This window comes from Sus scrofa, chromosome 1 (genome assembly GCF_054392235.1).
Source record: "Sus scrofa isolate SSC_HxYL_T2T_F1_AM1 chromosome 1, Sscrofa_HxYL_maternal_Yorkshire_Landrace_v2.0, whole genome shotgun sequence".
Taxonomy (NCBI): Eukaryota; Metazoa; Chordata; class Mammalia; order Artiodactyla; family Suidae; genus Sus; species Sus scrofa.
Window position 1 is genome coordinate 213,323,217 of NC_139383.1, and position 12,780 is coordinate 213,335,996.

The 12,780-nt window shown below is 37.2% G+C and overlaps 1 protein-coding gene across 4 annotated transcripts in view; it reads left to right on the forward strand.

Moving 5' to 3' along the window:
- The window catches only part of MLLT3 (MLLT3 super elongation complex subunit), a 287,600-nt gene that overhangs the window by 215,395 nt on the left and 59,425 nt on the right, over positions 1–12,780 (forward strand). For all 4 annotated transcript variants that reach the window (XM_013993522.3, XM_084984047.1, XM_003121886.7 and 1 more), the window contains exon 5: positions 4,180–4,881. In XM_013993522.3, the coding sequence (XP_013848976.1) occupies positions 4,180–4,881 (702 nt within the window). The remainder of the gene's footprint in view (positions 1–4,179; positions 4,882–12,780) is intronic.

Below are 12,780 nucleotides of genomic sequence, written 5' to 3' on the forward strand. Positions count from 1 at the left end.
ATACTGCAGTTTCTAGGAGGTGCCCTTTTAAGATGCATTTTTTTTGGGGGGGTGGATTTTTAGGGCCTCACCCAGAGCATACAGAGGTTTCCAGGCTGAGGGCTGAATCAGAACTAAAGCTGCCAGCCTATACCACAGCCATAGCAGCATCAGATCTGAGTCGCATCTTTGACCTATAACCACAGCTCACGGCAACACCAGACCCTAAACCCACCAAGTGAGGCCAGGGATCAAATGCATGCCCTCATGGATTCTAGTCAGCTTTGTTAACTGCTGAGCCACAGTGGGAACTCTCTAAGATGCATTTTGAACAAATAAACTCTTTTTGGAGATTTTATTGGTTTTAGATAAATAAAACTCTTCTGGGAGAGTTTACTTGTGTATAAATTTTATTAACATATGAATAATCTGAATATCTTATACAACACAGAAGCCAGTTAAAGTAGGACAGAGACCAAAAATAAGAGGATAGGTAAATAAAGAAATAGGAACTGGAGAAAGAATCAGCTTTGAGTTATCAGTGGTGCTAGGAAGAAGACATGGTGGTAACATTGAAATTGAAAGTCACATATAATCAGAAAACATTTTTCTGGCCAATAATTAAAACCTGTTCTTTTCTTAAACCATCTACTGGACTTGCTGGCAAGTGGTATTGGAAGAGATTATAAATTAAAGGGACTCATTCTGTTCCAGAAAATTAAGACAAGGAAGCATTCAGTAGAATCTCAGTGGATGAAAGAAAATACTGTACCCTATATTCACAGGGTATAAAGTTAGTATAAATATATGTGTGTTTATGTTTAAACAGCCATTTGCCTTAAATATTTGAGATTTGAATTATGCACACAGCTCTCCCTAATATTGATATTCAGCTTGTCCTAATCAGCCTCAGGCAAAGAGAATTTGAATTATACAACATGTGTAAACTTCACATTGAATGGTAATTAGTCTGTGCTGCTTACTGGCACTTAATATTGAGGTTAATAGTTCAGTACAAATTTTTTAAAAGCCAGTGACTTTATCCCCAATTTATATGGGACAGATAGGCTGAGAATCAGTAAAAGCTTTTATTCTGTGTCAGTAACCATTTAATTCCTGACTTTGTATCTAAGGCGCTGTTTACCTTTATTACATATATGAATATATAGTCAGGTAACATGTGTTTTAACTTTGCCATTTTCCCCAGGCCAAGGAAAATGTAGCCCTCTAGTATAGAAACCATTCTCTCATCTTTTTGTGTTTTTTTTTTTCCTAAATTTTTATTTGTCTGGAGTATTGTTTTGGAATCTGTTTATCTTCTTAACTCTGAATTGCTTTAAGAAAGCTTTTTGGTAAAGTGGAAGGAAAAAGAATGGTGGAGTCACTTGCTTATACCAAGATTTGTTGGGTGGGTGAAAATTTTGGAGATAATGGGCATTTAATACCTAGAACAACCGGGTGAGTAAAAAGTTTTAAAATTTCTGGAATTCTGTACTTAACATCATATGTATGTAATTAAGATGAGAACTTGAACTTCCTATGACACAAGACTCTCTGTCATATACCTTTAGTTTGTCCTACAAAAGATTTTAAGAATAAATCATGGAAAGCCCCCTCTTGAAGTCCTTTTTTTTCCTTTTTGGTGCTGAAAGATTACCATTTTTTAAATGCTTAACACTAGAAAATGTGTTGGTAGGTTAAAACTTGTATATTTTTAAAAATAACATTTATAAAAATTTGTGTAATACTCATGAAGGTTGAATATTGAACCATAATGCTTGGGTATTCTAGAGCCATAATTAGAATACTGATTGCAAACTGCCAAAATTCAGTGGGTCAACAAACCAAATTTAAAAAATAATAAACAACTCAAGGGTATTAGATTACAAAGTATTCTTCCTTAATTTAGTTTGTCCATTATACTTTATTTTAATTATTTATAATATTGCTTAACATGCCAGGAAATGTCTTGTAATAGAATTTATAAAATAATGTCATTTCAGTAATAAGAATACATACTATCTTTAGCGTTCTGCTTTTAAATCTCAGATTAAGATGTTCTGTAAGGAATTATCTAGTTTAATGCATAAAAGCATGTCTTTGCTTAGTAACTTTATCCACTTCAGATTTTTGAAACCAAATGCTCACTTGGGAAAAATAAATTGAATAATTGGTATATGCCATTTTGTTGTTGAGCAAATAAGACAAAAATTTTTGTAGTAAAAAACACGTATTCCAGGAGTTCCCTTCGTGGCTCAGCGGAAATGAATCTGACTGCGAGGACACAGGTTCGATCCCTGGCCTTGCTCAGTAGGTTAAGGATCAGATCTGGCGTTGCCATGAGCCGTGGTGTAGGTCACAGACATGGCTCGGATCTGTCGTTACTGTGGCTGTGGTGTAGGAGAGTGGCTATATCCCTGATTCGACCCCTAGCCTGGGAACCTCCATATGTCATGGGTGCAGCCCTAAAAAAAAAAGGAAAGAAAATAGAGGACAAATAAAATGGATATTACTGCTAACATGGAACAATTAATTTTTCACTTGGGGGTATCACTTTATGATGTTTATCCATATTTTGGGGTTTTTCATATTTATTTTATTTTGTTGCATGGGCCCAATTAGTAGATTGTTCATTTTCATGAAGAACATAGCCTATTATCTTTCCTGTGTCCTGCTATACATTTAAGGAATACAGGATTGGTTTATGTATTGTTGGACTTAAATGGGCAAGTTAGAGGTGAAACATAATAGCAGGCCTGAAGTTATAAGTTCTAGTTGAAAATCTGGGCGTTTATTTGTCTTTGGTTCCATTAGGAGATGGAAGTAAGAAAGAAAGAGCTCTTCTTTTAGTATTGGTGTGGATTTGCATGTCCAGGATCTACTTCTGTTTCTTATTCTTACTATTAATGATAGAGGTTTACAAATATGGTAAGTATAGACTTAGATTTTGTTCCTAAATAGAAAGATTATTTATAAATTATATATTCTGAGGTGTTTATATGAGGTGTTTATATGAGCGGAAAAGTTAGTAACACATTTAAAATGAAATAGGCAGCTATTAACTCTTTCCTCATGATTATACAATGAGTAATTGCCAAAGACTTTTCAGGCCATCTGATGACCATTAGGTGAAATCTTTGTTCTGTTAGGTTTTTCTTTGCTTTCTTCCTTTTCTTTTTTCTTTGCTAGTAGATGGGAGATATATTCCTTAAGTGAAAAAGTTTGTTCAGGAGTTCCCTTTGTGGCTTAGTGTAAAGGAATCTGACTAGTGTCCATACAGATGCAGGTTCGATCCCTGTCCTTGCTCAGTGGGTTAAGGATTTGGCAATGCCATGAGCTGTGGTGTAGGTCAAGACGTGGCTTGGTCTGGCATGACTGTGGCTGTGGCCAGTGGCTACAGGTCCGATTCAACCCCTGGCTTGGGAACCTCTATATGCTGCAGGTGCAACCGTAAAAAGCAAATATATATATATATAATTTCTTTTTTGGGTTTTGTGATTCTTCATATTAAAAACTCACTTAAAATTTAATATGATCTGACATCACTATTTGACCTTGGACTGTTTTCTACTTCCTTCTCAGCCTTTCCTGTTGCTGGATGCTGCTCCTCAAATAAAATCTGTGCTGTGATCTCTCATTGTTTTAGTTCATTCTAGTCCCTGGATCCATGTACCTTTTCATTCTTGTCTTTCTAGAAATTACCTGCTTACGCTTGAGGACCTGACTGAGGTGTTAATTCCCCATAAGTTTCTGTATGATTCTCCTCTCCATCCACCAACAGAATTAATTCCCTCTCTCCTTTTCGTTGTAATAGCCCTTTATAGGTGGCTCCTCCAACAGCTATGAATCATAGATGTGTCATAGTTATTAAGAGAGGGGCCATGTGTTATCCAGCCTTGTCTGTTCTAGGACAAGCATGTAGTGAACATTTGTTGAATTGAAATGTTTCAAACGCCATGCTTGTCATGATTAAGAAAACAGCTTGCCTCATTAAATTCCTCGATCACAGTAGCCAGCTCTCCCTGTTGCTCGCACACTCTACTCCCACCTGTTCTATTGTGGTTGTCGGTTTCTATTAAAATACATTTGGGAGCAATCAGCAGAGGATCATTTTGAGTAGCTGAGTGCAAGGAAACTGGCTTTGGCTTCTTCATCGACGTTTTGTTTTGAGAGGTCTGTTTTCTTCCTGCCTTTCTGCAGGACCCTAACAGGAGTATCCATACCAGCAGCAGCAGCAGCAGCAGCAGCTGTAGCAGCAGCAGCAGCAGCAGTAGCAGCAGCAGCAGCAGCAGCAGTAGCAGCAGCAGCAGCAGTAGCAGCAGCAGCAGCAGCAGCAGCAGCAGCACCAGTTTTTCCAAGCCTCACAAATTAATGAAGGAGCACAAGGAAAAACCTTCTAAAGACTCCAGAGAACATAAAAGTGCCTTCAAAGAACCTTCCAGGGATCACAACAAATCTTCCAAAGAATCCTCTAAGAAACCCAAAGAAAATAAACCACTGAAAGAAGAAAAAATCGTTCCTAAGATGGCCTTCAAGGAACCGAAGCCCATGTCAAAAGAGCCAAAACCAGACAGTAACTTACTCACCATCACCAGTGGACAGCAAGATAAGAAGGCTCCTAGTAAAAGACCCCCCATTTCAGATTCTGAAGAACTCTCAGCCAAAAAAAGGAAAAAGAGTAGCTCAGAGGCTTTATTTAAAAGTTTTTCTAGCGCGCCACCACTGATACTCACTTGTTCCGCTGATAAAAAACAAATAAAAGATAAATCTCATGTCAAGATGGGAAAGGTCAAAGTTGAGAGTGAGACGTCAGAGAAGAAGAAATCAGCTTTACCGCCCTTTGATGACATTGTGGATCCCAATGATTCCGACGTGGAGGAGAATATGTCCTCTAAATCTGATGTGAGTAGGCTGGTTGGTTTTCCTACTTTCCCTTACTAAGCTTTCAGATTTTATTTGCAATAGCTTCAGAGTAAAGTCAGAGGGAAGCAAATGAAAGGTACACCCTAAAAATGGTAGCATGGAAGTAGACATGGCCTAGGAATGAATTTCCTTAACTAATGGAAAGAAGGAAATGAAATCATTAAGGGATCTGTAGAGGTTTAGGCTATTATTTAAGTTATTAAAGGAAAGGTATTTCAGAGTTATAATAAGGGGTTGTTTGAATACCAGCAGAAAAATCTAGATGCTCCTCAGAGCTTAGTTACTCTGCTTTTCAGTGACTGCTGATTTAGGAAAGTGAGAAGAATGCAATAAAACTAGAATACACCAGAAAATAAATTTTTAAAAGACATAGAAAATATTAGGGTGCAACTATAATGTTGATCTTTTTGATCAGTGGAAAGAAGTAATTTGTTTACAGAGATTGAAAACTGGTGATAGTATTTTGTAATAGTTTCATGGAAGCAAAATTGATGTAACAATATACTATGTATTTAAAATGTTTAGCTTGATAGATTTGATGTATGTATGTGCCATGAAAATGAAATATTTAATTTTTCCCCTGTCTTAGAGCTACTGATTTGGAAGAGGCAGTGTATATGATCTTAATTACAAGTTTTGCTGTTGAGTAGGATTATTTTTGTGTGTTCCTAAAAGACCATCTGGCCATTTAATAACCCTCCAAAATGTTATTTAATTTTGAGACATAAACTTAAAATTATGGGGCGTTAGTGTTGTGGCTAAGGGGTTAACGAACCTGACTAGTATCCATGAGGATGTGGGTTCCATCCCTGGCCTTGCTCAGCGGGTTCAGGATCCGGCATTGCTGTGAGCTGTGGTATAGTTCGCAGACGTGGCTTAGATCCTGAGTTGATATGACTGTGGCATTGGCCAGCAGCTACAGCTCCGATTCAACCCCTAGCTTATGGGAACTTCCATAAGCTACAGGTGCAGCCCTAAAAAGCAGAAATAAAACCAAAAACCAAAACAAAACAAAAAATGACTTAAAATTATGGATTTCTCAGAGTTGTAAGGGAATTTCAGATTACCTGTTATAACCTCCTACCAGTATAAAAAAATCTTATATTTCTGGTGACAGAATTGTTAATAACTTAAGTATTCCATTCTATTTCTGGAGAGTGAACATTATTTGCTATGAAGTTATCTCCTCACTTCCTGTTTTTCTCTAGCTTTGGCCTTCACTCTTACTTAACAGTCATGATCAGTCTCAATAACCTCCTTAAGTTGAGTTGTCAGTATTTCTAGACAACAGTCAAGGAAGATGTCAGGCTGAAAATTGCTGACAGTTTTAGAATACTTCTCTTTCTGTCTCATAGGGAAGCTCCACCTAGGTTCCTAGTTCAGATGCTGGCCAAGGGTAAGAGGCCTTCTGCATTTGCACTGTTCTGGGTGGAAAGCCAACTAGGTTTGGCACATGGCATCCATATACCATTCAGAGGCCACCTCCTTCCTCCCTGCTCTCTATAGCTAATCTCAAAATTTTAATAGCCGACCAGATTAGGAGCAGAGTGTCCTATAAAATACTGGATATCTGTGAAATAGAGATGAGAGCTAATAGGTTTGTCCCAATATCTCCAGCATTTGTTTTTCCTCCTTTGCTTTATACCTTTCCTCTTAATTCAGTACTTGCTCTTCATGTAGATGTTCTTTGGAACATTTTTATATGTTCAATTTTTATTTCAAATTACCCTGAAATGTTCATTTATATTGGAGTATTACTAGTCTATCAAGATTCTCAAACTTAGCAACTTCATCTCTCCATATTCTGTTATGTTGCAGTTCTTCTAGAACAGTTTTCAAATTGTAATTTGTGATTTACTGGTGATCCATGAAATTTAACATGCCATCACTAGTATTAAAAAAAAAAAAAGATCAGAATACATTGTAATTAGTATGGGTAAGTAATGGTGGTTTATGAAAATCTTATTTCAAAGACTATGTGTATATTTCTTATAATATGTCATGGCCAAAATTTTGAAATGCACCCTTCTTAAATCTTTACTAATTTATGCAAAGACCAAATGGCTTTCGTAAAGCACTACTGAATGCTCTTTCTATGTGAAATTATCACAGGTGATCTTTCCTTTTAGATAATTCTGCATATTCTTATTTTTGTTTGTCTCTTTTATATATGATTTATAAGATATGGCTTTTCCTAAACTTCAATCTGATAGGTTTATCCAAAGCAATACTTTGAAAAATCTTCTGGAATGAGGAGTTAGAATTGTAACTCTGTAGAGTAGGTAGCAAATTTTTGAAATTATTCGTGACATATTAGAGCCACATATCCAGTGATCAAAATAGGAGTTTTTGTAATGTGCTTTGTGTATTATTACAGAGAAAGCCTCTAAAGATTTTTGGGTATTATTTGGGTATAAAAATCAACAACTGTACTTTCCTTGTCTATTTTCTGACAGCAGCACTTTTATTGTTGCTACTATTGGTTTCATTCTCTAAATATAGGTGGTAGAGCAGAAGAGTATTGACAAAAGTGTTTCCAAATAAGCCAGGGCCCAAAAGAGGATAAAAGAGGGCTGAAATTCCCTTTATCCAATGGTAAAGGTAGCCTTTGTTTGTTTCTCCTACCTGGTGTCCCTTCTGTGGATGAGACTGAAGGAATAGGAAGCAGTTGTAATAGCACTAAGAAGCCTGTATATCCTCCCTTGGCAAGGAACTGATTGGATAGCTCAACACAGGCCAAACTTCAGGGGGTACCATTCTGGTGATGAGTGTGTCTTTATCTGAATAAGTGACATCAGGTGACCTGATCTGTCTAAGGACCTTTCCAGTGTCATTATTTGAGTATGAACCAGATTTATGTCCATTTGTGGTAGATGGCCCAGAGAGTAATTTTAGACTTAGGCAGAGATCATGGACTTTGGAAATAGAAGAAAGGCATAAAGAGAAATTTGGCAAGTGTGAAGAATTAGGAACGGCCAGGGGATAAAAGATTATTACCTGCTATATCTATAAAGAAAACATCTTGTCTTGGTACAGATTAGTTAAAATAAAAAGGAAAAAAAAATTTTTAATTATAGTTGGTTTACAACATTGTGCCAATTTCTGCTATACAGCAGTGACCCAGTCATACACACACACACACATATATATATATATACATTCTTTTTTATGTTATTTTCCATCATGGTCTATCCCAGGAGATTGGATGGAGTTCCCTGTGCTTTACAATAGAACCTTGTTTTTATCCATTCTAAATGTAATAGTTTGCATCTATTAACCCCAAACTCCTAATCCATCCCATTCCATTCCATGCCTTCTCTTCCTTGGCAACCACAAGTCTGTTCTCTATGGGTGTGATTCTGTTTGTTTTATAGATAGGTTCATTTGTGCCATATTTTAGATTCCACATGTAAGTGATATCATATATTTGTCTTTCTCTTTCTGATTTTGCTTATTATGATAATCTCTAGTTGCATCCATGTTGCTGCAAATAGCATTGTTTCATTCTTTTTTATGGCTAAGTAGTATTCCATCATATCTGTATATACCTATATATATCTACATATATATCTCACATCTTCTTAATCCATTCATCTGTCAATTTAGGTTGTTTCCATGTGTTGGCTATTGTGAATAGTGCTGCTATGAACATAAGGGTGCATGTATCTTTGTAAGTTATGTTTTTGTCAGGATATATACCCAGGAGTAAGATTGCTGGATCAGATGGTAATTCTATTTTTAAAAGGAAGAAGTTTTTCAAGAAGATTTTCCATGATTAAGTTAGATTCAGGTTTTATATGAAAAATAAAAAGCAATGCTATTAAAATAGATTAGGAAGCTTAGATTGTTGATTCACATGGTTCTTCTTGGTTACAGTTTTTACATGCTTTATACGTGAGTAGAGATAAAAGAAGTTCATCCATGGTTTATAAGTCTGCATGTTTTCTGAGGAATCACTTATTTGTTGATAAGTAGGTAGGTAAGTAGTTAAGGTAGATAGGTATATAGTAAAGACATTAAGTAATTAAAGAGTCAGCACTCTGGTGTCAGGCTGTGTTTTAAATTGCAGCTCCATCAGTGATCTTGAGCTTGGATTTGACCTTCTGTATTTCTTAGTTGGATCTGGGATTTGACCTTCTATATTTCTTAGTTTCTTCATTTTCTGAAACAGAGATCATAGAAGACTTTGTAAGATTTTTATGGGAAAAGTCAATCTGGGTAAAGGGCTTAGCACACTAAACAAAGAATGGTGGTGAGCCACTGTTACATGATTTGGCTTCCGCCAGTCATTATAACCTTTAACATTGAAAGAGATTTTGTGATATTCAAAAATACTGCAGAATTCTAGTGTCCTTTTTCAAGTGTATGAGGTAAATATTTTAAATGTGAAAGAGTACTTGGAAATATGTCACATTGCTCTGAATTTTGTCCTGAGGAGGTATATGGCCTTGATACTGATGTGCATGTATAACACGGTAACTGGAAAAATACAGGACAGAGTGTCTCATGGTTTTTGTTTGTTTGTTTGTTTTTTAGGGCTGCACCTGTGGCATATAGAGCTTCCCAGGGAGGGGTCGAATCAGAGCTGTAACTACTGGCCTACACCACAGCCACAGTAATGCCAGATCTGGGACCTACACCACAGCTCATGGCAACGCTGGATCCTTAACCCACTGAGCGAACCTGCATGCATGCTAGTCACATTCATTTCTGCTGAGCCATGATGGGAACTCCATCAGTTTTAAATAAAGAGTTAAGCCAAAGTTTCCCAGGATCCTTTAGTTTTTCAATTAAATGAGATAACAGGCAAAGACTTAGCTACCACTGCATTGGTAAGCACTTGGTTGTTTTCTTTTTCTTTCTTTCTTGGCTTGCTTGCTTTTTCCTTCCTTCCTTCCTTCCTTCCTTTCCCTCCCTCCCTTCCTCCCTCCTCTCTCCCTTTCTTTCTTCCTTTCTCTCCTTCTCCCTTCCATTCCTCTTTCTTTCTTTCTTTCTTTCTTTCTTTCTTTCTTTCTATTACTATTAAAAGAAGACACCCTAAGAAATGATTCATCTTTTTTATTTTTATTTTTTTTATTTTATTTTTTATTTTCCCACTGTACAGCAAGGGGATCAAGTAATCCTTACATGTATACATTACATTTACATTTTTTTCCCCACCCTTTGTTCTGTTGCATCATGAGTATCTAGACAAAGTTCTCAATGCTACTCAGCAGGATCTCTTTGTAAATCTATTCTAAGTTGTGTCTGATAAGCCCAAGCTCCCGATCCCTCCCACTCCCTCCCCCTCCCATCAGGCAGCCACAAGTTTAGATTACTATTAATATGACTGTATGAGTCGTTTTTAAAATAGGATTTATAATTCCTGAAATGTTTCTCATTTTATAAAGAAATTTAATGTTGTTACATGAAAAATCTATCAGTACTTTTCCTCTACAGAAGAATTTGGGAGGTCGGGTGGACAGTGGTGGGTAGGGAGGGGAATGCCTGGTGCAGAGTGGGTGAGCACTTAGTAAAGACTGGAAGCATGGTAAGGGCATGTTTTCGTTATGTCCATAAATGTTAGCATTACATTCAAGAACTTAGGTAATTCTCAGTAGAGTAAAGCTGTTCTCTATTTAGGAATTCATCTTTTTGTGGCCAGAATGGTCACTTATGGAAAGTGGCTGTTCTTACTAGTGATTATCACTAAGTGGCAGCTAGAAAGGGTGAGGAACTGAGTCTATCTGGTCAACTAAAGATTCGTAACTGCGGTTTGTATTAACCCATTTAAACTTTAATTGACAATTAAGAAAAAATCTTCTACCCTTCCTATAATTCCTTAGTTTTTGTTTTTTATAAAACTCTTCCACTAAAGGGAAGTTTATTGAGTTGATCTTATTTTGTGATGAGGAAGTTTGGTATTTATAGCAGAGAAGGAGGGAAAAAACAGTAAAAGAAAATTGAAGCAGCCATTTATGATCAGATTCAATTGTGGTAGTAATTTCCTTATCGTTCATTGCCTTCACTTTTTTACCTTGCTTTGTAGAGATTTAATCATAATTTAAAAGTATAGAAGTTAAAAGTTTTAATTATCTTGCCTTGTAAATGGGCAGATTGCATTTGGTAAAATGTTACATACTTCAACCTGCAGTGTGAGAAATGAGATTTTAATTGTGTTTTGATAGTTTGACTTTACCAAAGTGTTTTATTGGAAAAGATCTTAAGGAAGAAAGATGAATTATCACGAAATGGAGCAGGTTTTCCCAAGGGTGGCTGGTGGTTTAGATACAGGGTAAAGACTTCACCTGAGCAGAAGTTTCTTTGGAAAAGAAAAGAAAACAAAAACAAAACAAAACAAAACAAAACAAAAAAAGAAAGAAAGAAAGAAAAAGAAACTTACCTTCTTTTGTGGTGCCTCATTTCCTCTGGCCCCACCCTGTCCCTTGTCCCGATTATGCTGTCTGGAGCTGGCAGTAAATGTCCTGCTGTTGAAGCACCGGCCTCAGGTTTTTATGTGATGGAAGGTTGTCGCAGTCAGAGAAGAAGGTCTTTATTGTGTTTTCAAAGTGGCTTTTTAATGACTTGTAATTCCAGCACATGCAAGAGCTGTAAAGTCAGTAAGGATGGAGAGTGAGCAGCTGGAGAGGCCATTCATTAAAGGGCTGCCCTGACTCTCCAAGGGGGGGCTTTCGTTCTGGACTCCCATTCTCTGCATTTTATAGCTGAAGGTAAACATACCTGAAAGGGTGCAGTTCTTTCTCTGGTAGAGGTAGCCCAGTGTGGAACATTCATGAACATAGTTGGCAGAACGTTAACTTCGTTGGAGGCGTGGAGGTTTTCACCTGACCTGTTTTCTAACTCTGTGTTGTATGTAATCAGATGGAGGCTGGTTCAGCCTGGAAGATCAACTGTTCATTTATTCAGCCACATTCCTTCATTTATTCCAAAGAGGATTTGAAGCAATTGAAAGGGAGATTTGAAAAAAACAAAAATAAAAACAGAACTCCGAAACTGACTTAAAGGTTCTTTCCTTCCTTGTTTGGGTGCCATGCTAAGTAAGCCCACATGGTTTTTCAGTTTTTAAGTTAAATAATTCCTTAGAAGCCATTAGGTATCTGGGAGTCATGAACAGGCAGGGGGGCCTGATCATTGCAGAGTGGGTTGTCATCAATAATTGACAACACTCAGCATTTTCACTTGCTTGTATTGAATTTTCTCTTTCCCAATAAATTCCATGAACCTCCTTCAAAGAAGCTTCATTGCCTATTCAGTGCATTATTGTTTTTTACTCCAGGGCTCATTATCATTATGTAATTGTCCCATCTGTCATGTCAAGACACAAAGTCAGTGATGTGACTCAACATGGTCTTTGCACGGCTAGTTTTAACCGTATCTTCAGGATGCCTGATACTTGTAGCTAAGCTTTCCTTGTGTGCTTTCTATGTGCTGGTCACCCTTCTGAGTACTTCACTTGTTTCAACTCATGTAAGCCTCAAACTCTATGAAAGAGACTCTTATTACCCCCATTATATAGATAGAGAAACTGAGGCTCAAAGGTTGAGAAACTTGCTCATGGTTGCCACTGTTTAAAAATGGTAGAGCAGGAGTTCCTGTTGTCGCTCAGTGGTTAAGGAACAAGACTAGTATCCATGAGGACATTGTTTCGATTCCTAGCCTCGCTCAGTGGATTAAGGATCTGGCATTGCAGAGAGCTGTGGTGTAGGTCACAGACATAGCTTGAATCCAGCTTTGCTGTGACTGTGGCATAGGCCAGCAGCTGTAGCTCCAATTTGACCCCTAGCCTGGGAACCTCCATATGCCATGGGTATGGCCCTAAAAGGGCAAAAGACAAAAGCAAACAAATAAATTACTAAAAGTGTTAGAGCCAGAATTTGT